Source organism: Globicephala melas, chromosome 9 (assembly GCF_963455315.2).
Source record: "Globicephala melas chromosome 9, mGloMel1.2, whole genome shotgun sequence".
Taxonomy (NCBI): Eukaryota; Metazoa; Chordata; class Mammalia; order Artiodactyla; family Delphinidae; genus Globicephala; species Globicephala melas.
In genome coordinates, this window is record NC_083322.1 from 91,359,649 (window position 1) to 91,383,877 (window position 24,229).

General features: G+C 39.2%; 1 protein-coding gene across 1 annotated transcript in view; it reads right to left on the reverse strand.

Annotated features, from left to right (window-relative positions):
• Positions 1-24,229, reverse strand: part of VPS41 (VPS41 subunit of HOPS complex) — a 188,548-nt gene that overhangs the window by 91,180 nt on the left and 73,139 nt on the right. Inside the window, exons 5-7 of the mRNA XM_030871168.3 lie at positions 16,168-16,242; positions 6,588-6,650; positions 2,848-2,913 (exon numbers count right to left, since the gene is read on the reverse strand). Coding sequence (XP_030727028.1) covers positions 2,848-2,913; positions 6,588-6,650; positions 16,168-16,242 — 204 coding nt within the window. The remainder of the gene's footprint in view (positions 1-2,847; positions 2,914-6,587; positions 6,651-16,167; positions 16,243-24,229) is intronic.

Below are 24,229 nucleotides of genomic sequence, written 5' to 3' on the forward strand. Positions count from 1 at the left end.
CTTTAAACTGGTGAACTTTATGGCATGCAAATTACATATCAATAAAGCTATTAAAAAATCTAAAAGAGATGACAATATCATTTACATTGACATGTGGACGCCTCTGATTCTTCACTTCAAAATATCACACATACACTTTTATCAAGCTCAATAGCCGAAGTCCTTTATACAATATACTAACCCTTTGGTGTGTGTTTTTTCTTTTAAATGATTTTAATCCAGAAATTCTAACAATATCATTTTTTTAAAACTTTTTTACCAGATGACCTGAACTGTTTTTAATTTATGTACACATAATTAAACATCTTTTTGTGCTTGGGAAGAAATGTCTACCCATGCATTTCTGGAGAAGTGAATAGGAAGAAAGGAGAAAAGACAATGCTGTCTCTTAGAACAGTGAACACAGAAAAACTTGTCAAGCAGTCAGTGATAACCAAAAAGATGAACCAAATCTCTGATGTTCTTGCCTGTTCAGCATTCAGTGAATTCTACTTACTTTACTGCTATTCACAACGTAGTCTTTGTATAAATTCCAACTTCTCTCCATATGATCTTGCCTACACTACTCTGTCGTCCATATAATTGCTCATGTATCTACTCAACAAGCTTTGGCCCAAACAGCTACATTCACAAGGTCCTTCCTACAGATGTCTGTAAATGATGTCAAATGCTAAGTAGAAGGACGAAGAACACGAAATTGACACAGTTAACCCAGGCATCCTGCAGGTTGACAAGACATTCATGTAGCAAAACTACTGTGGCAAACTACATCAGACTATAGGTATCCTTCACAGTATAAAAGCAATTATTAACCTCCACCGACAAGCTGATTATTAAGAACACACACCAACACAGGAAAATCCCAAAGTATGAGTTTGAGTCCACTTGGACATCACTCATATTATCTCTAATATGTTCTTTCATACCAATACCTTCAAAAAATAGGGGACAACTGTAAAATCTCTAGCTTCTGAAATTGGAGAGCTAGAACTCAAAACTGCATCCCCACTAGGGAAATACTTCAACCAAAGTGATTTATCAATATTCTAAGTTATCAACATTTTATGAGGGATTGCTCTTAAGAAGGCAACAGACCTTTAAGAAAGCAGATACTCCAGCCCCAGTTAAGCCTTCAAATGAGTGCAGCCCTGGGCAAAAAATAGACTGAAATCTCACAAGAGACCCTGAGCCAGAGCCATACAGGAAAGTCTCTCTTTAATTTCTGACCTGTGAGATAATGAAAGTTTGTTGTTTTAGGCCACTTAAACAAAAAAACACAGTGACTCAGCATTCTTTATCCCCACTGCGTTTTAAATAAAAATGCCTGGGTTTAAATTATACTGTCACCTACAAATTAGCACTTGCCATCTACCTCTACAAGGATTAAATCATGAGCCCCTGCAGCTGCTGACCTTCAACACCCTCTGAAAGGAGTTCAGGGTGGAGATCAGAAATCAGGCACTCTGTGCTCTGGGAAAAAAAAAAAAAAAAAACTGGCAGAACAGGTCTTCAGATAGTTAGATATTTTCAGGAGCCAATTTTATGAGCCCAATTCTTGCATCTCCTCATATCTAGAAAAACACTAAAATCCTACATGGTGACGTCTGCTCCTTGTGACTAGCAGAAACCTTCATGAGACTAGTAGAAAAATATGTGCAAAAAATGTGTACTTGACTGCATGTACTCCCCCTTCACCAAAATCACGTATATACTGACCTTCCTCCTACCTCTTCGGAGCAGTTCCTCAGAGCTATCTGAAATGCTATCTCCCGGGCTATAGCCCTCATTTTGCCCCAGATAAAACTTAACTCACAACTCTCATGTTGTGCATTTTTTTTCAGTCGACAACAGCTAAGTGAATTCATGCTCTATCTCACATAAAATTTCCTAACTAGAAAAGTGCTTAGTAAAGAAATACTTTAACAAGAGGAATTTTAAAGTTACTCTTTCCTGAGGCCAACAAAGACAAGTAAGGTAGCTATTTCTTTCAGGAGTGAATTAGCTGCAGGTCTAAGATAGAGAAAGTTAGTTTAAATCTGTAATTCCCACTGATTAATTCTATAGACATTCTATGAATGCCCTATCATTCTATGAAGCTGCAGACCAAGGGAAAAAGACAGATAACTACTACAGAACATTCCAAATCATGTGGTAGCTGAGCCTCAAAGCAGCCATTCCATACCTATACCCTGCTATAGAAATACCGCACAGAGCCTTCTCTCCACTGATCCCCAAACTGAATATGAAATAACATTCAGAGTTCCAGGACAGTGGTAGCATTTTATTATAAAAATGGTTTTTTAAAAAATCCCTGGTGAATAAGAATAGAAAAATGAACTTATTCTATAAGCAGAGTCTTTAATTTTAGAATTTACCTACAAACATGTAAATGTACAAAAGGTTTACTTTACTCTCTTATTTTTTAAATAGCACTAAGATAATAAAATATGCCAGGAACACGTCAGCAAAAAAGAGCCATAATTGTTCTACAACTGTCTCAAGGCCTGCAGGAGATTTTCTACAACGGGAAAAAACACTAGTTTACTTGCTCTTTTGTTACTGTTAAACGCTACTTCTTCTTTGTAGAAGGGACAATATTTCAAAGCACTAGGTGGAAGCTGGAGTAACATCTCTGTTTTTGCCCTACATCTACTCCAAAGGAATGTCAGTGAGAAGCACTGAGGCCACACCTCCCCCAGGAGGTGATGGTCTCCTGATTTCACTACATTGTGCTTTCGCGAATTTTCTCTGCACGAAGAGGCAGACATTAAAAATACTACAGATAAATTAAGGAGCAAACAGAACCCCCTCAAAGACGGCATGTGACGGTCAACACGCAGCGCTTACCTTCTTCCCTCCGGTCACAAACTGCTTGCAGCTGGATCTCACGAAATGCGGATGCACGGCGATGATCTGCAAGGGAATAAGGACCCAACAGTGTTTTAGGAGTCACAGCTCCAGCACAGAATGAAAGCCCTTTGTACATTACCGGCAGCATGATCTAAAAATCAACCCGGTATCCTGGTAGGAAGTAATCTATGCAGGTAATATTCTGCACCAACTGAGGATAAGTTTTGCTCTGGTATGAAAAGGTTTCTTCTACGAAGCTGGGTCAAAGCTAAAAGATGAGAGTGAACAGCTGTCGTTTCTGGCTGAGTGGGACCCTCTGAGTGGGCACCCCTCTTTAGAGACAGCCAAGGCAGTCAGTAGAGGCAGCGAGATGTCACAAATGTGTGTAACTGAATACATTTCATAGAAGAAACCCAGAGAAAGAACCCAACTATCTCCTTGTCCAGACGCCTTCCAGTGACTGAGAGCACCCAGTGGAACAGGGCTGGCGATGCAGCCTCAGACACTTAGCACAATTACATCCGCGCCCTAACAGCAGAAAGACAACAGAGCTGCAGGACCCAGGAGTTCTGGAGCGCAGCATCCAGGCCCTTCCCTTTCACCTCCAGCCTCAGTTCCCGGCCCCTTGGTTCTCATCCGCTCTCCACGATCTCCTCCCAACCCCTCAGAAAGGTTGCTCTCAAGGCTGCTCCATCCTCACCACCGTTTACTTCACTTGTCAGTGGCATTTCTGAAGGTCTGGTGGCTGCACTCAGTGTAAACCCATCTTCGGGGCTCCCCTTTTATGGCTGGCAGCCTGCAGAGACTCTGCCTCCTTATTGTCTTATCCCCAGACCCATGTATTCATCAACTAATACACTGTGTTTTTTTCCAACCTAACAGAATATTTCTGGGCATTAAAAAAAATTCACACAATTACACCCTCATAAAACTCCAACTAAATACATTCTACACTCTTGTTAATTAACTAATACATTTCCATCCTCCAACGGAATAGATTCCTCTTCCTACACTGCCATTTTGAGGGCATTTAGCATTTGACTCCTCACTTCTCTAACCATTCCTCCTTCCCAGGTTAGCCCTTCTTCCCTTCCACACTTCCCTAATCCATCCTGGATATCAGTGGAATCATTTGCATATTCTGTTGTTACACATTCTTAAAATCTCTTAGGAGAGTCCTCTTAGCTCTCTTACAGTGCATCATCCTACATCGCAGCTGCTATTCCAGACATCCCCGTGCCCCTCCACCACATTACCTTACCCCTTTTTTCACTTCCTGGTCATTGCCCTTGACTGCGGGTCCTTCACTGCCCAACGTAGCAACACTTGGGCTTGGCCTCACCGGCGGGAGGCTGGAGGACTCATATACAAGGTTTCTCTCCCTCCCAACACGACGGAACCCATCCCTTAGTGCCGTTCCACTAAGTTTTCCCTTTCTCTTATTTTTGATCTTTCCCCCCTACTGACTTTTTACCATCAACCAAAACATGACCAGCAGAAATGCTCCTGGGACCCTGGCTTTCTCTCCATCTATCAGATGAATTCCCTTCTTCATCATGAAATTTTTTGGAAGAGTCTACGCTGCTTGTTTCTACTTCTTCATCTCCCATTTACTTCTTGACACGTGGAGCCTCCTGCTACGTGTTTCAGTCCCCACCTCGTGTGATCTCCGCACTGCCTTTCCCACGATGCCCACTCCTTCCTTCTGGAAACCCTCTCTCCTTTGGCTTCCCTGACACCACTCTCCTGGGTCTCCTCCGATCACCCTAACTAATTGTTCTTAGATCCCTCACTGTTTTTTTTTTCTCCCACTACCTTAATCTTTAAATTAGTGCTCCAGAATTATTTGACCATCAGTCTTCTCACTCTTTTTTTAAATATCTTTATTGGAATATAATTGCCTTACAATGTTCTGTTAGTTTCTGCTGTACAGCAAAGTGAATCAGCTATACGTATACATATATCCCCATTATCTCCTCCCTCTTGCGTCTCCCTCCCACCCTCCCTATCCCACCCCTCTAGGTGGTCACAAAGCACCAAGCTGACCTCCCTGTGCTATGCGGCTGCTTCCCACTAGCTATCTATTTTACATTTGGTAGTGTATATATGTCAATGCTAACTCTCTCACTTTGTCCCAGTTTCCCCTTCCCCCTCGTGTCCTCAAGTCCATTCTCTACGTCTGTGTCTTTATTCCTGCCCTGCCACTAGGTTCATCAGTACCACTTTTTTAGATTCCATATATATGTGCATTAGCATCCGGCATTTATTTTTCTCTTTCTGACTTACTTCACTCTGTATGACAGACTCTAGGCCCATCCACCTCACTACAAATAACTCAATTTCATTCCTTTTTATGGCTGAGTAATATTCCATTGTATACATGTGCCACATCTGACTCTTTAACTGGATAATATCTTTCAAAATGGTTTCATCTTACTCAGCTGTGGTTATCCATTTTGTGTTTTTAGGGCCAATCTCCATACTGAGGTCCATATTCATGTTTCCATGAATGTTTCCTACATAACATTTCCACCAGATGTGCTACAGTTATCTAGACTCAAGCCCAAACTAGCAACATCCTTCCTCAAACCATCCCTTATTTCCACTGATGACATTCCCACACACCATTACCGAAGCAAGACCCTGGATCCACCCTCAGCTCCTCCATCTTTTATGACCCTCGGCCACGCCATCACTAAGTCTTAGCACGTCTACCTCCTCGAGGCTTTCCCGATTCATTCCTTCTACACCATCTTGAGTACTCACCATCCCTCTTTTCACTGAGCTCCTGTAACACCATTTCTAGAGTACAGCATTAGCCTTCTAAATTGTCTCCTGTCCCCAGTCACTCTCTTGCTTACATCCCCCTGCACTGTGGCAGGGCTGGCTTTCTAGAACACACATCAGATCCCATCTCTCCTTCACCCGTTGATCAATAAATGTTTGAATAAACACCTGAGAAAGTTGAACGACCTCTTCCTTTAACAACTGTAATACCCACTGTAACTACCATGACTGTTACCTAAAATCGGTCCTTCTGCCTTGGGTCTATCAGCTCTCACATCTAATACTGTTATAGCTGCCATATTACTTTTCCTTAAGCTTAGCTCAGTTTACACCACTTCTTTGCTCTCCAACATTCAGTAATTTCTCCTTATCTACCAGACGGAGTCCAAATTCCTTAGCCTGAATACAAAGCCAGCGTCAATCGGCCCGTGCAGCTTTCCTGCCAAGTCAATATTTTATGCACCATCTAAACTAGACTATTTGCCACTTCCTGAGCACGATTTGAATTTTCTAGCCTCTCCGTTCATATTATACTGTTCTTCCACATGGGAAGTCAGCTTTCTCCATCAGCCCTGTATATTAAAGCCCAAACAACAGTCCATCTACAAAGCCATCAGTAACGAGGACAGCTAGAAGTAACCTCTCTCAGTTTTAGATTCCTTAATACTGTTTTTACCTCTTTGAGTCTTTAATCACAGATTGTGTGTGTGTGTGTGTGTGTGTGTATCATCTCACCCATTGCAACAAAAGATTCCTGAGGATAGACTGAGATCACAGTCACATAATATACATTCTGTGTACCTTCCCAGCATCAAATAGTATCTGGTACATTAGTTGAACAGATACTTACTGAAAAAATTAATGCAAGATTGGTAGTGTTCAAAGTATTGTAATCTTATTGCCTTTGTTGAGAAAATCCTTAGAAAAATTAAAACTTACTGAATACTTACTTTAATGGGACAGTCAAAAGTCTCATGAAATTCTTCTCCAGAATATAGTCCAAACACCTGCACCTAAAAAGTAAATGGATCTTGTCAGTTCACCATGACGGTAACAAAGAAGGCTGCTGAGTCAGTGAGAACACATACTATCAATAAAAAAGTAGAATATGCGATTCCCCTGGTGGCACAGTGGTTAAGAATCTGCCTGCCAATGCAGGGGACATGGGTTGGAGCCCTGGTCTGGGAAGATCCCACATGCCGCAGAGCAACTAAGCCTGTGCACCACAGCTAAGGAGCCTGTGCTCTACAGCCCGCGAACCACAACTACTGAGCCCACACACCACAACTACTGAAGCCTGCGCACCTAGAGCCCATGCTCCACAACGAAGAGTAGCCCCCGCTCGCTGCAACTAGAGAAAGACGGCGAGCCTGCACACAGCAACGAAGACCCAGCACAGCCAAAATTAAGTAAATAAATTTATTTTTTAAAAATCTTAAAAAACAAAAGTAGAACACTTAGTAATCTAAAGCCCGTGTAATCTCTATTAAATATCCAATGAAAACAATTCTATGGGGGTGAAAACACACTGCTGAAATTAAATTTTTACAAGTATCTCATGGATAGAGAGTTCCCTTTGCACATCACAAGTCTGTTTTATTAAATGGACATCAACTTAAAAAATGAAATAGATATGAATAGGTTACTAATACCCTTTTATGAACTTCCCATAGACTATTCCTAAAGGAATTATTTATTCCTTTCCTTGAAGGAAAAAGGAGCTTCTTTTTTGAGTCACAGATATATAAATCAACTGTGCAGATCAAAGTGGCAAGAGATTAGGTGAACTGCACTTCATTTACAGTCTTATCTTGACTCTATTTAGAGCGTATAAATGTAAGATTTAATTTTCTCCTTACCAGTGCCTCCCTTAAAGTTGTTTAATCTTAACCTTTTCTCTGAGTGGTTGACTTTAAAAATTGAATAACATACATATTCAATTGAGTAATGTACATAAACGGTACAGATGACAGATTCAGAGCTTGACAAATTTTTATGACACGAACATATCGCTGCAACCATGACCCAGGTCAAGAAGTAGAACCCAAGAAGCTCCCTTGTGTTCCTTCCCATTCATTCACACCCTCACAAACTAACCGCTCCTCCAAAATCTATTACCTTCAGTAAGTTGTGCTAATGTTTGAATTTTATATAAATAGAATCATAAACTATTTCACTGGCTTCTTTCCCTCGACATTGTCTTTCTGATATTTATCCATACTGCTATGTACGTACAGCAGGAGCTGTTTCTTTGTCATTGCCTTATAGTATTTCAATGTATGAATACATCATAATTTATGTATCCATCTTCCACTGATCATTTGGGTTGTTTGCAGATGGAGGCTATTATGAATAATGCTGCAGTGAAAACTCTTTCCAAATCTTTTGGTCCACTTATATACCCATTTATGAAGAAATGGAATTGTTGCATCACAGGTTATGCATCTGTTCACATCTAATAGACGGCCAAACGACTTTGCAAAGTGGTTCCAATCAATTTACATTCTCACAAGCACAGTGTATGAATTCCAGGAGCTCTCAAACACTTGGAACCAGCTATTAGGGGCACTTAGAACTATTTCCCAACACTTGAGATGTGTTCACTCTTTTTCTAGTCTCTAGAAGAGTGGTGTTATTTCTTCTTTAAATTTTTAAGAATTCACCTGTGAAGCCATCTGGGTCCAATGGCGCTCTGTGAGAAAGTTTTTCATTATAAATTCAATTTTTTAAATAGATATAAAACTACTTAGAATTTTCCTTGCTTTCATCTTAGTTTTTTTTTCTTTCTTTCTTTCTTTGGCCGTGCAGCATAGCATGCAGGATCCTAGTTCCCTGACCAGGGATCGAACCCGTGACCCCTGCATTGGAAGTGCAGAGTCTTAACCACTGGACCACCAGGCAAGTCCCCATCTTAGTAAGTTCTGAGTAATTCATGTGTGCAAGTTCCAAGAGGAAAATGTACTCATGTTATGATACCATTTGAGGAGATAAATTATTTCATTAAACTATAAAATCTTTAGAATATTCCACTCATTTTGTGACTGTTTTTATACCCTTGTGCCAAGTATGTTATTTGGGTTCCAAGAACAGCACATGGTACAATGTAGCATAGAGGGAATTTGATTTAATCAGAGGTAATCTGTTAAAATGCATTCTTGACATGGCAAATACATGCAGGCCCCACTACCACCTTGCTTCTCATTGTTCAGAGGGCATTGCATCACTGCTTTTATATGAATGTATACGCACAGGATGCATTGAACTTCTTATAAAATGGTGGTAGAGAAGCTCAAAAGAAAAGCACTGCATTCAGAGCTTTACTCTATCCCAGGAAGTTGTAGTTGAATGAGCCCAACAAATCCAAGAAAATGGGGTCAAAATACGACAAGTGCTGTATCACCTGAATCTTAATAAATTAAAAAGTGCTCAACTTATTAATGTTACATCAGTAGAAAGTCATGCTAAACTAGGAAGTTTACATTCTTCTAACATAAGCTACTTCCATGAATTCATTCTAACGATGTCGCTGACAACGTGGTCCCGTCAACGCTCACGCTCCTACTACCAGCTTGGACCTCTAAACGCTTCCACGTGCTTTACCTCAGTGGGTCTCAGGCCAGAGTGCACGGTTAGGATTCCTGGAAATTAAGGGACAGATCCCACCCTAGACAAACTGAACTTTCTGGTGGGGTAAAATGACGTATTTTTTTTCAGGTGGAACGTATTTATTTCACTCATACCGTGGTCAACATCTAGCAATGTCTAGATGTTCCTCTTAGTTCTGAATTTATTTTTTAGCTGTAATTTGACTCACTTTTAACCAGTGGGGAAGTCCCGTGTGAGGCCCAGCCTAATTTCTAGGCTAACATTCCAATCGGAAAGTATATTTCGATAACCTCTCCTCAGAGATGTGATGTCACTTCTCAGTCTTCTCCAATTGTGGAGGGAACAACCTTCTGGAAAAGCTGTCTATTAAAATGGCCAGCGTCATTCTGGCTTTTTTAGAAATTTTATTCTGAATTAAACTATGCTTATGGATTTGAAAATGAGAAGAAATACCTTTAAAATGATACTTTTAAAGACTGATAACTGACAGTATGTAACTAGCAGTGACAACCTTGCTCTGCCTCATTTGGCCCTTATAGCAAGACAGCTAGGGATGAAAGCAAACACCATTATGCCTGTGTAATAGATGATTCCGTGGAAAAATAAATGACTCACCTGAGGTTGTAAAAATCAAGAAGAGTATTCCAAGCCCTATTCTTCTACACTCTATCATTATAGGAGCTAGTCTAAAATTTGCAAATAATGAAGATATCTTTCTACAATATATAAAGTGTAAGAAAAGTAGAATAGGGAAAAGAAAATCAAAAGCCTCAAATATTTGCCAAAGTAACATGAAAGGGAATGAATCAGACAACTCTACAACAGAAGTGGAAACTAAATGCACCAGACATTCATTCAAGTGGATGAAGTTCCTTCTGCCTATAACAGGGTAAAGATGATTTTAAGGACAAAAGTTAAGTGATTTTTATTGCAGGAAAAAGTATACAAGCTGAAAACAAACAAATGTGAACCCGTCGAAAAAGACTGAGGGATCGGTGAGAAAATGAATACGAGAAATACTGTAAATCTAACGGCGAAAATTAAATTATGAGTTTCCAGGGCTGTCCCTTTAAAAATCACAAATCAACAACAAAACAAACACACGGATCCATATGAAGACATAATAGTAGAGTGATAAGAAGGAATAAACAGAAGAGAACAAATTGCAGAAGTTCTTAGAAAACAGGCTGAAACTCATAACTACCCTTTAGAACTAGTGGAAGCAAAAATGTCATAGCGTGCCCGGATTAGGGGCCGGAGGGGGCAAAGCCAGGTTAGAACTCTTAGATTAGTCTCTATTCGTACGTTTAACTGAATAACATTTTCCTCAACTGTCATCGTCTCCTTCAGTATGGAAAACACTGAGACTTCACAAGACAAATCTCGTAAACTTTACCAGTACAAGCAGGGTGAGTTGTAAAACCTTTGATATTTTGGTTTATTTCACTAATGTGACACCCAAACTAGTTGGTCAGAACTTAAAACTACTAAAGCTAGTAAAATCCAAAGCAATTCTCATCCATCTCCCCTCTCTCTCCCTCTTTGTCATTTTCTCAGTGATTAGCACACTCCTCTGTGAAAAGAATCCGTTGAATGATTGCCTAGAAAGCTTGGGCTTTTAGGAAGAGTGCATCTGAGTTAAGAATCATATTTTTAAAGGTTAAAATAGAGAGGATCCTTTTGATAATGGTATCCCCTATAGCAGCCCTGACAACCTCTCCCAACTTGTCACAAAAATACCTAGTGAAGACAAAGAGAAAATTCAGAACAATTGGCCTTAGAGTCAACCTACTGCAAAGTCTTGGAGGATTTCTCATTAACTACAAACCCACAGAGCCATAGGAGGACCACAAAACGTATGTGCTATGTGTTTACCACCACAAGTAAAGAAACCCTACTCTCATGAAACAATCAGGAAGGTGTATAAGCCTTCTCCCCTTTAGCATGGAATTCTATGTATTTGCAAACCAGAAAACTGGGCGACGGGCCATCTGACATAGAGAAACTATGAATGAGGTGACCAGAGTGTTGGACAACCCTCCCAGCTATTACTTCATTGTAACAGCCCCTCTCAAACCCTGGCTTGCAAATAACAACAGGTCAAGCATTAGAAGAACAGGGGTGAACACGTAAACTGTCATTCCATCTAGGGCAGTGGTTGGAGGCACCCTCGCGGGGGAGATGGCAGGTTTTCATATTCTCCACCCATGGAGGGTGTCAAAGACCCAGGAGGGAAGATAGGAGAGGCCCCCAGTTCACTGGAGGAGCTGCCTTAACTGGATACCTCCAGTCAGAGGAAATGGAGCTCATTAACAGGTCCCTATGTGAGCTGAAGGGTGACTCTACAACACCCAAAAGGATAACAAGCAGGGCCTGAATCTGTTTGCTAACCCAGGTTCAGAAAGAGCTTGTCTCCCTGTTCTGGAATGGATAAATGAGTAACAAAAATGCACACAAGGTCTATAAAAAGAATACTGCAGAACACAATTCCAGTGACTCAGAGGGAGAAAAACCATGCTTTAAAAAATGTTTTAATAGGGACTTCCCTGGTGGTCCAGTGGTTAAGACGCCATGCTTCCACTGCAGGGGGTGCAGGTTCGATCCCTGGTTGGGCAGCTAAGATCCCACATGCCGTGCAGCACGGCCAAAAAAAAAAAAAAAAAAGTTTTGATAGTAACCAGAAAAGAAAAAAACAAACTACAAAACTATTTGTCAACTTCAATAAGAAGAAGAGACCTCTATGAATCTGGAGCAAAGGACAGGACAATGATAATGATGATGGTAACAGCTGACGACTACTACGTGTTTCTTCTGTTCCAGGTACTATTCCAAATCACTGACATATATTAACTAATTCATTTCTCCTAATGATTAATGAGGCAGGTACTGTTACTATCCCCCCTTTTATAGAGGAGGAAATAGGGTGAAGCACAGAGAGGTTTGAATCACTTAGCTGACAACACACAGCTCAAATGTGGCAGGATAATTCCCCTCCCAACCACTCCACCTCTAAAACACTCTAAGACACACAAGAAGTCATAATTTTTGGTTTTAAAAATTAAACATAGATCAGGCTGACGTGAAAAGAAAATTGGGAGAGATCGAAAGAGTTCAGGAAGAACAAAAAGGCAAAACAGAATAAAAGTCTACTCCAGAAAGCAAAATTGATATTGGAAGCAAAGTTCCTCAGCAAAGGGACCAAAACAAGAAGAGAAACTCTCCCTGACTACAGAGAAATGAGAGGATAAAAACCATGAGAAAGCAAAGCATATGTGTGAGGTGTGTGTGTGTGTGTGTGTGTGTGTGTGTGTGTGTGTGTCACAAAACATGACCAATTTTTCTTACAGTATATTTTCTTTCTTTTTAAAAAATTAATTTTTAAAGATCTGAGTATAGGTGACTTACAATGTTCTGTTAGTTTCAGGTGTACAACAAAGTGAGTCAGTTATACATACACATATATCCACTCTTTTTTAGATTCTCTTCCCATACAGGCCATTATGGAGTATTGAATAGAGTGCCCTGTGCTATTTAGTAGGACCTTATTAGTTATCTACTTTATATATAGTAGTGTGTATATGTCAATCCCAATCTCCCAATTTATCCCTCCCCTTCCGAGGTAAATCATAGCAAGATCTTTTTTTGATCCACCTCCAAGAGTAATGAAAGTAAAAATAAACAAATGGGATCTAATTAAACTTAAAAGCTTTTGCACAGCAAAGGAAACCATAAACAAAACAAAAAGAAAACCCACAGAATGGGAGAAAATACTTGCAAATGAAGTGACTGACAAGGGATTAATCTCCAAAATATATAAACAACTCGTGCAGCTCAATATCAAAAAACAATTCAATCAGAAAAGTGGGCAGAAGATCCAAATAGACATTTCTCCAAATGGCCAAAAAGTACATGAAAAAATTCTCAACATCACTAATTATTAGAGAAATGCAAATCAAAACTACAGTGAGGCACTGCCTCACGCCGGTTAGAATGGCCATCATCAAAAAATCTACAAACAATACACGCCGAAGAGGGTGTAGAGAAAAGGGAACCCCCCTACATATATTTTCAAAAGAGAAGAAGGGTGGATAGGGCTTATCCATTCACCAACTTACCTTGAAAAGGTGAGTGAGGTACAACAAAATGGGAGGGGAAGAGGCCAGACTACAGATGGTTAGTGAAGGGTTAGCAATAAAAACACCAAGAACTTAGAACTTCCCACACACCCAGCACTGGCTCTGCCACATTCCCATCCAGGCCTCGCACTGTGCCCACTGCCCAGCTGAGGCAGTGGAGGGGCCGGGGGTCAAGCAACATCCCTGACCTAACAGAGAAGAGTGGGAAAGCCGCCCAGGCAGGCGTGGTGCAGAGCGATGCTCTTAGCCTCCGCGCAATACCGCCTCCAGCCTAAGTATTATTGAGTTTCTCTGAAGAAATGAAAACACGTGGAACTGAAGCAATAATCAAAATCAGGACTGAAGTCAACTTTCCTGAAATGAAAACAATACTTCAGTATATGGATCAAAAGGACTTACCCTCTTCCAGACAAAATGAATGAAAATAGACCCAAACAAGACATTAACTTAGCAAACTGAATTGCAAGGGCTGTTCGTTGCCATTGGTAGTGTTGTTGTTATTATGATGAGTCTGAGATCCAAGGCAGGACAGAAAAAAAATTAAAAAGGTTTTGTGAAACAACAAAAATAGGCTGGCCTCTGACATGTCTAGGACAATAAAGGTTAGTCAGAAGGGAGCAAAGTCTCCAAAACTTTGAGAGAAAATAGTTCAACCCAGAATTCTACATTAAATTAATTCTAGTTCATGTATGAGGGCGACATAGGCAAGAGATCAGAAAATAAGGCTGTTACGTACTTACGCGGAAAGTTACCTAAAAATGTATACCAGTAACACACACACACAAACGCGCGCACGCACACACAGTATACGTGTGAGTATATTTCAAAATTTGGAACTCGAGGATAAATAAAAAGATTAGAACTGAGCACGAGCTGACTAAACAGAGTAAATTTTAAACAACTGTTAGAATTATGACTTTAAAACTGAATATCAAAGGTTATCTGTGAAATGGAAGGTAATGATTTATCTAGGAATCTTAATGCACTAAAGAAAGAAAACTCACAACAGCCATTGAAAGATGCACGAGATCTAGGTATCCGGAGCTGATCTTGCTTAATAATCTTTATGTTGCTATCATCACTAACCACTTTACTAGATCATCATCACTAACCACTTTACTAGATCACTGTATATTAGCGCCTCAATTTTCACAATTCTGACTAACCCACGAGGAGGGCTAGCTTACACACCTATGTGCGCTGAAATATTTATTTTCAATTCTATCAACGCTGATAAAATATATGAGAAAACCATTCTTTAAACATGCATCATGGGTCTACAACAAAATATGGCAGTGATAAATTTGACTAAAATAGGAAAACAGAGGTGCTTGCCAAGAAGTGTGCCAGGAGATATCTGAGGGTCATCTCGTTATCCACCAGACACTGTAGCTAAAATATACTGCTTTGCCGCATTAAATAGTAATTCTTCAAAATTTAGAGTTCTGAAAATTCTTAGATGAAGTATCTAAGTTCTTTTCCAATTCAAAAACAATATTCTCCTTCAACAAATTAGTTCAATTACATTGGCATTAATCCAGAAGGAATTCTTCCTCACCTTTCAGAAAACAAAAAGATGATCTTTCTTATAAATACGAAATGTTTCAAGAGTTTGGATAATTCTTCTCAATTTCTGCACATACCAACTCCTCCCTTATCTATCTTTGATGGTCTGGTTCATCCCAGAATTTCAGAAAATTTGACAGTGCTTTTTGAAAAGCATGAGTGTTCCAATTACTCTTACTAGACTCTTTGGGTAACATTAGGCTTAGATATATAAAAATGCATTCTTGTCTGTCAAGAAGACTTCATTTTTCTTTTGTTAACAGATTAAATGGGTATAAATCTTTTACACTGATTACACTGTTTTTAATTTACTTATCCTAATGGCCCATTGAATTTAGATCCCATAAAAAACATAAAATTAGATTAGGAAATCTGCTCTATGAAGTCCAGAATATGTAAGGTTCTGTAATGATTCTTAATGCATTCTCTTCTTCAACTGTTGTTTTAGAAGAGTAGCTTAAATACGCTGTGCATCAGAATTTTATCATTGCAAACCAACATTAGAAAAGCCTTCCATTGACTGAAAAACAAAAGACATTCTTATAAGTGGAAAATCAATCACCACAACCACTAAATATCACAGCTCAACCTCGGCAAGCAGCACTGATAATTGTTAGTTATACACTGCACAAATGATGTATGTCCTCGGTCGAGGAAGTAGGGGCCAGGTTTTTAGAAACTGTACATATATTGATTTTACATTTATTTAATGTGGCCACTGTAAGACACTTTATTCTTCTGATAAACTATGATTGCTTATCAAAAGATTCTATAATTCAAGAGAAACATTCATAACTGGTGTGTGAAAATGAAAACCACCAGCCCACAGAAATCATGCCCACAAAATCCAATTTTGTGGATTTATGGCAGAAAGGCATTAAACCACTGTCTTGCAGGAACTGCAGACCAGTCGCTGAAGCCTAAGTGGCACGGCAGTAATGATTAAGGTGACATGTCCCTCTGCCACAGCTGTTAATCAGCTTAATACTAGTTACATTATTGACATTCTTGTAATTATTTTTCCTAAGGCACATTTGCGCAAAATATATTTTACTTTAATTATGAGCAATCGGGAGCAAGTCCGATACCCAAAAAGAATAATCAGGGTTCTCCTACTGCAGGTATACAGTAGGCACAGTGTTGCTCTAGCCCTTGGAGTTGGTAACATCACAGCCCACAGAGCTGGAGCGCTGCTTTCCACGTGACCATGTAATCCCCATACCTTGCCATCCTCTGAACACACGCCCATGTGTTCGCCACTTTCATCCAGGCTAATCTGATTTATCTTCACAGGACTCTATTGAAAACAAAAGAACAAACAAACATGGTAAACCTCCAGAAACATATATATCAAAAGTGAAATGCCTTGGCTTTTTGTAAAATGTAAGTGATACAAGTTGTCTATTAGTTTACATGCAGGAGTCCAAGACATATTTTGCTTCTGCAAATGAAAATGGTAAAATATAGCTTTGTTCCCAGACATGTAATAAGCCCAGAAACCTAAGATTTGCCCAAATTACCTATTTCACGTACTTGAAGTCCCAGCTAAAAATGGTACTTTTCTTACCTGTTATGTACCTTTTTATTTGTTCTGTTCTACTTACTCCACAGTCCTAAAATTCTTTCCCAGCTAAATTCATTAAAAGAACAAAACAAAAACCAAAATAAAAATCATGATGTAAAGAAAAAGTTTAGTGTCCTTTTTAATTGAAATATAGATGATTTAAAATGTCACGTTAGTTGCTGGTATACAGTAAAATGATTCAGATATATATATACACACACACACAAACACACACATTCTTTTTCATATCCTTTTCCATTATGGTTTATCACAGGATATTGAATTTAGTTCCCTATGCTATACAGTAGAACCTTGTTGTTTATGTATTTTATATACAGTAGTATATATCTGCTAATCTCAAACTCCTCATTTATCACTGCCCCACCACCTCTCCCCTTTGGTAACCGTAAGTTTGTTTTCTGTGTCTGTGAGTCTGTTTGTTACATCCATCATATTTTAGATTCCACGTATAAGTGATATCATGGTTATTTGTCTTTCTCTGACTTTCTTCACTTAGTATGATAATCTCTAGGTCCATCCATGCTGCTGCAAATGGCACTATTTCATTCTTTTTTTAAAAATTTTTTTATTGGAGTACAGTTGCTTTACAATATTGTGTTAGTTTCTACTGCACAGCAAAGTGAATCAGCTATACATATACGTATATCCCCTCTTTTTTGGATTTCCTTCCCATTTAGGTCACCACAGAGCACTGAGTAGAGTTCCCTGTGCTATACAGTAGGTTCTCATTAGTTATCTATTTTATACATAGTATCAATAGCGTATATATTTCAATCCCAATCTCCCAATTCATCCCACCTCCCCCTTTCCCTCTTGGTATCCATACGTTTGTTCTCTACGTCTGTGTCTCTATTTCTGCTTTGTAAATAAGGTCCTCTATACCAATGGCATTATTTCATTCTTTTTTATGGCTGAGTAATATTCCATTGTATACATGTACCACATCTTCTTTATCCATTCCTCTGTTGATGGACACTTAGGTTGCTTCCATGTCTTGACTATTGTAAATAGTGCTGCTACGAATATTGGGGTGCATGTATCTTTTCGAATCAGAGTTTTCTCTGGATATATGCCCAGGAGTGGGATTGTTGGATCATACGGCAACTCTAAAATCTTAGTTATTTTACTTTGGCTCACCAGCCAATCCATTTTTTCTTCTCTTATAAATTACTAAATCAACTTTTTATTTATACTCTATGCTTAGTACTTTCTGGGGGAATTCCACGGGGTCTAATTGATAGTAACTAACTTTGTCATCCTCCATTCTTTTTTTTTTCTTTTTTTTTTTGCAGTACGCGGGCCTCTCACTGTTGTGGCCTCTCCCGTTGCGGAGCACAGGTTCTGGACGTGCAGGCTCAGCGGCCATGGCTCACGGGCCCAGCCGCTCCGCGGCATGGGGGATCTTCCCAGACCGGGGCACGAACCCGCGTCCCCTGCATCGGCAGGTGGACTCTCAACCACTGCGCTACCAGGGAAGCCCCATCTTCCATTCTTTTGAGTAATCTCAAATTTAAAAATCTGTGAAGATGGAATTAGGCATTCTACTTTGGATGTATTTTCCCAAGAGTAAACACACAACTGCACTTGTAATATTTTTCACAGTTTTCCAGTTCTCCATGTAGCCAACTGTTTACTCACTAAAATATTCATACAGGCGGATTTTCTAAAGAGAAATCAAAATCAGTAAATGTTGACAACATTTAAAAATGGCAACCTTTTCTCCTTTTCCTTTGCTTCTTAAGTAATGACAGTTTACAACTATCTTGCACAAAACATGATAGAACAAATTAACCACAAAAAGAGAAGACTTCATCGGTTTCAACATGAGCCTGCAAATTCATTTTTTTAAATACCTAACCTTAAAATAATTTGGTTTGTGCATAAGAATAAAATGGAAATACACAAAATTGATTGTTCTATGCTCAATGGAAAATACCTCCAAGCTAGTAAGTCACGGCCAGGACAGACCAAGACTCCCTGACCTTGGAAAGGCCACCCACTGCCTGATGCTGCTGAGAGAAATTCCCATGTTACAGGTGGAGACAGCTGGCTACAGAACCCGTTCTCACCCTGATCCCTAAATCACTCCTGAAACGCAGCTCATGAAAACCAAGCTATCTCCTTAAAAGTTCTTAGAATGTTAGAACAGGAAAGGACCTTACAGAGATATCTGACCCATTTATAGGAGAATAAACCAACCCCATGGATGAGATTCACAACAGAGAAAAAGCAGAGCCAGGGCTCACCTTAAGAGCAGTGAAGAGAACTTTGTGATGGGCAGCAAGGAAGATGCAAAACAAAAGCTGAACTGGGAAAGCAATGAGGCCAGTGTGTCTGGACTTCTGGCCGACGAGTCTGAATGCACAGTTTCTAGTCTTCTTTGGATAAATGTTTTCCTCACTGAGTACCTTCTGTTAACAACTTCCTGATGCTGATCTTTTGTTCGCCAAACATTTTAATGCCCATTTTACTTGTGGCAAATATAAACCCCACATACCTCTGACTGTAATTTAATTGGTCTCTGGTTATAGCCTACCTCAGATTATAATTCAATAGATGTGTGTAGCCTGATCACTGCCAAGGTTTCCTGTCCTAACCAATACGGTACTATCCACGTGTGACTATACAGAAAGTTAAGCTAGTTAAAATCAATCACAGTTAAATATTCATGTCCTCCGTTGCACAAGTGCTCAATACCACATGTGACTAGCGGCTACTGTGTGAAAAAGCACACAGATCACGGAATGTTTTCATCATTTCAGAAAGTTCTACAGGGTAGCACTGTTCCAGGCCTACCAAACTGAGCCTCAGTGCTGAGTACAATGCTTCTTCGCAAGGCCCTTCTGTACAACTTACATCGAGAAGTGTATCTTCTCCCCATGTACCTGTCAAACTGTACGTCATTTGTTCTTGGACTCTGTGCTCATGGCCTGTGCTAAGATTCTAGGAATCACACTGTATTATTTTCAAAGACCTGACATACACGTTAGCTGATCCTCGCAACTTCTGGCGAAAGGAGACAGCCTAGGATGGTTACCTCCACCTCACAATAAGGAAAACGAGGCCTCAAGAGTTTACGTGAGCTGTCTAGAGCCTTAGTACTGCTGTGTGGCTAGGCCACACAGTGGTATTCTTAGTACGAATAAACCCAACTTTTTATTACAACATGTTTCTTCCTGAGTAGAAACTAATTTGTATCACATTAGCAATATTATGGGGGAAAATAAATCATAACTACAAGGTATAAGAATCCTTTTTCCTTTATACCTGTTAGCAATGGTTAACTTTTTTGCCAATGATCAATATTCACTGATTTATTTCCCCAACTACTAACAACTTAAACATTTTCTTAAGCCTGTCGGCCAATTAATTTATTCTTCTAAAAACTCTGTTCACATCTCTTATTTTTTCTATTAATGTTTGTTCTTTTCTTGTCCATTTTCTTCTTTTTTTAAAAGGGTATGATGTCTTGGTACAATACCTTACCCTGACATTGTATATGTGGTCTCCTGTATATTTTTGCAAGATGGTTATTGCTTTATTTCTCACATCTAAGTTTTTAATACTTTCACGATTCATCTTATCTTCTTCCAAATGGATACCCATTTGGACTAGCCCCATTTTTTAAAAACCACACCCTTCTCCTTTTGAAGAGAACTATGTTTATCATATAATAAATATTTATATACACTGAGATAATCTTCTGGGTTTTCAACTGTGGTCCCTTTGGCCATTGTTATATCATTTCAACACTGATTTAATTATAGAAGACGTACATAGTATGTTCTGATATCTGGTAAGTTGAGTCCCAGTCACAATTCTTCACACTTTCCTTGGTTTTTCTCAAGTATTTATATTTTCATGAGAATTACAAGATAAAATGACCCCCATGTTGCCACATATAACGGTCATTATTCAATCCTAACTTACTTTACCTAATACAAGCATGGAACACTGATGACAACTCTCCCCCTCTCTCTGCTTCCAAGGTATCACACTTCTCTGAGTTTTCCCTGGAATTTCTAGTTGCTCCGCCTCAGTCTCTTTGGCCAAATACTCCTTATCTCCTGATCCCTGTACCTCATAGCTCAGTCCTGGCACCTCTTCCCTTTTACATCTACACGAGCTCTCTTGGTATTCTCTCCAGGCCATGGGATGATTCCTGAATTTAAATCCCTAGACGGGGCCTCTCCCTATTCCAGACCAATATCTAGGACTGCCTGTTTTACATATGTACTTGGATGCCTAAACGGGCATGTGAACTAAAGCATATCCAAAACTGAGAATCTGATCTTCCTTCCTGGAAGGGCTCTTCCTGATGTCTCGCCCATCTGTAGTAGTTAAGGACTGATACAATCCTCTCATTGCACAAGACGAAAACCTTGGAGCCAGTCTTGACTCCTGTCTTTCTTCCACACTTTACATCGCTATCTGTCAGCAATTCCTACCATCTCTGCAAACAAAATTTACCCAGACTCTCACCACCCCTATGGCTGCCATCCTGGTTTAAGCTATCACCACCCTTGTCTGGATTACTGTAATAGTCTCCAAACTAGTAGACCTGCTTCTGCCCTAACTCTCCTAGAAATCTAACCTCAACAAACCAGTATATTGTTAATAGGGGGATCAGACAATGTCACTCCTTTGTTTCAAACCCTCCAAAGGCCCCCCATCTCAGGATAAAACCCAAAGTGTTCACTATGACCTGACAGTCCTAAATGATATGGCTAAAGCCCTGCCTTATCCACCCTTGGCCTTGCTCTCACTCCTCTAGCCACGATGACCTTCTTGCTGTTTCTCCAGTCCTAGAGCCTTTGCATTTGTTTGCCGGTGCCTGGGATGCTTTTCTGCCAGCTCTTCACTGGTAGTCATCTTTTCAGGCCACTGGATCCGAAATTTCAACACTTCACCCAAACATTCATAGCTCCTTCACTGTAATACTTATTTTTTCTCCTTAGCACTTACCACTATCTTACTATGTACTTTACTTATCTTAGTTACTGTCAAACTCACTCACTAGAGTATTAATTTCATGGGATAGTTCAAAGAACACAAACTTCCAATCACACACAAAATCTTCCAGACAACAGAATAAAAAGGAAATGCTCCCCAACTCATTTTACCAGGACAGCATAACCTAACAACAACAAAACTCAACAAAGGACGTTATGAAAAAGAAAAAATACAAGTAAATCTCACTCATGAACAGAAATGAAAACATCCTAAAGAAAATATTAACAAAGTCAGCATATATAAAAAAGATAATTTTACTCCAAAACTACTAGGCTGATACAAGATAGCGGAATTAATAGATGATAATTTTTTGCATTAATAAAAGGAAAATCATAAGATCATCTCAAGAGGAAATTCATACGGTCATCTCAATGATGCAAAAAGTGTTTGATGAAACAACACTCATTCATGGTAAAAACTCTTAGCATTTAAGGAGAAAACTTCCTCAAACCCACCTGAGGTGAAGCGTTGAGAGCTCTCCCTTTGATACGTTTACAATATGTTGAGTCTTCTAATCCATAAACATGGAGCATTTCTCCATTTATTAGGCCTTCTTTAATGTCTCTAAATAAAGTTTCCTATGTCTCCCCTTAGAGGTCTCATACTTTGTTTTATTCTGGGAGTAGCAATGACAGTCAGCAGGCTTTTCTCATTCCTGATACGTACAATATGATTCCACTTACACAACCTAACAAAAATAGGCACAACTACACCATAGTGTCCAGGGGGTGCACACAGAGGACATAAAATGAAAAAGAAAAGCTAAGCAGTCATTCCTACGAAGGTCAGCACAGTGGCTCCCACTAAGGGAACTGCGAGTATAGGTGGGGAAGGGGATCACACGGTCTGCTCTTGACAGAGTGGTAGTTAACAGGATTGTTCGCTTTATTACTATTTGTTCCCCTGCACATCTTAAAATGGGTTTTAAAAAGTTATATTTCAAAACAAGAACAAACATTAAAGATTTCTAAATAAAATTAAGAAGAATTTGCCCATCCATAAAAATGTCTGGGATCTACACCTTCAACGGATTATTTCTTGGTTTACACTTATTTTTCCCATAACTGTCAAGCTACTCAAATGTCCTAATTCTATTCTGGTCATTTACATTTTCCCAGAAAATTGTGCATTCCAAGTTCTTAATGATGAAATAGTTTCATTTCACTTTGTATTCTTTTAATATTTTAATAATACTAATGATATTAATACTACTACTACTAGTAAGTAGTAATACGACTACTAATAAACATTTACCATATGCTTATTATACATCAGTCTCTATTCTAAGAGTTCTATACATATTATATAATTTACGCCTCACAGAAATTCTATGAAGTAGGTAATATTAGTTTTCCTATTTGGAAATATGAAAATATATACACAGCACTATCTCACATGTATATTAATATTTTATTTCCTTTTTTACTATTATCCTTATCAGATATTTATCAGTTGTATTGGCCTTTTTATAGAAGCAATACTACCATCAATCAATTTGCTGGGTTTTTTTAAATAAATGTATTTATTTATTTTAAAATTTTTGGCAGCATTGGGTCTTCGCTTCTGCTCACAGGCTTTCTCTAGTTGCGGCGAGCGGAGGCCACCCTTCATTGCGGTGCGCAGGCTTCTCATTGCAGCGGCTTCTCTTGTTGTGGAGCACGGGCTCTAGGGCACGCGGGCTTCAGCAGTTGTGGCACGCAGGCCCAGCAGCTGTGGCTCGCAGGCTCCAGAGCACAGGCTCAGCAGTTGTGGCGCACGGGCTTAGCTGCTCCACGGCATGTGGGATCTTCCCGGACCAGGGCTCGAACCCACGTCCCCTGCATTGACAGGCAGATTCTTAACCACTGCGCCACCAGGGAAGTACCTATTTGCTGTATTTTTTAAATTTTTCTATTTTATTAATTTCTACTCTTAGTCTATACTAATTATGCCCTTTTTGCCTTAGAACAATTTCGTTGACCTTACTCTAATTTCCTGGCATTAGTATATTTGCTCGTTAGTTTTAACTGCTCATTTCTTAATCATAAAATAATCAAATATTTTGCATTTGCCTTTGGGTATACCAATGGCCACAAACCAGAGACCAGATAATACTGTTATTGTAATAATTATATCTCCTTTGGGAAAAGTAACATTTTGTTTTGTTTCATTCCTAAGCGTGGTGGTGGTGTTATCTGCTTATATATCAAATTATTAATAAACTCTAGTGTGACTACAGTTGTGGTCGGATATGTGGTCTGTGTCTATCTGTTAAATGGATGGGTTGCTCTTTGAAACAAAAGATATCATTTTGAAGTAATTCATATTTTCTATTTTAGGGTTCAAAATACATATATTTTTAATAATGTTGTATATATTATTTAATTTCTATGTCCTTGTTTAATTTTTTCTTTTTGATCTAGCAAAGACTGATAGAAACATGCTTCAAAAACTTCCCACTACAATTGTAGTTTTGTCCATTCCTCCTCGATTTTCAAATCCATTTTGATCCAGCTATTAGATGACCTATAATTTGGCAAATCAAAGGGTATAATTGTTATATTTTCCTTTTCACTTGTACTATCATCAATCTAATATGCATTCTGCCGGTTAATGCTCTTTTGCCTTAAACTCTATATTTTCTTATATTGTTACTGCCAACATGCTTAATTTTTGTTTGGCTTTTTATAATACATTTTTGCTCACA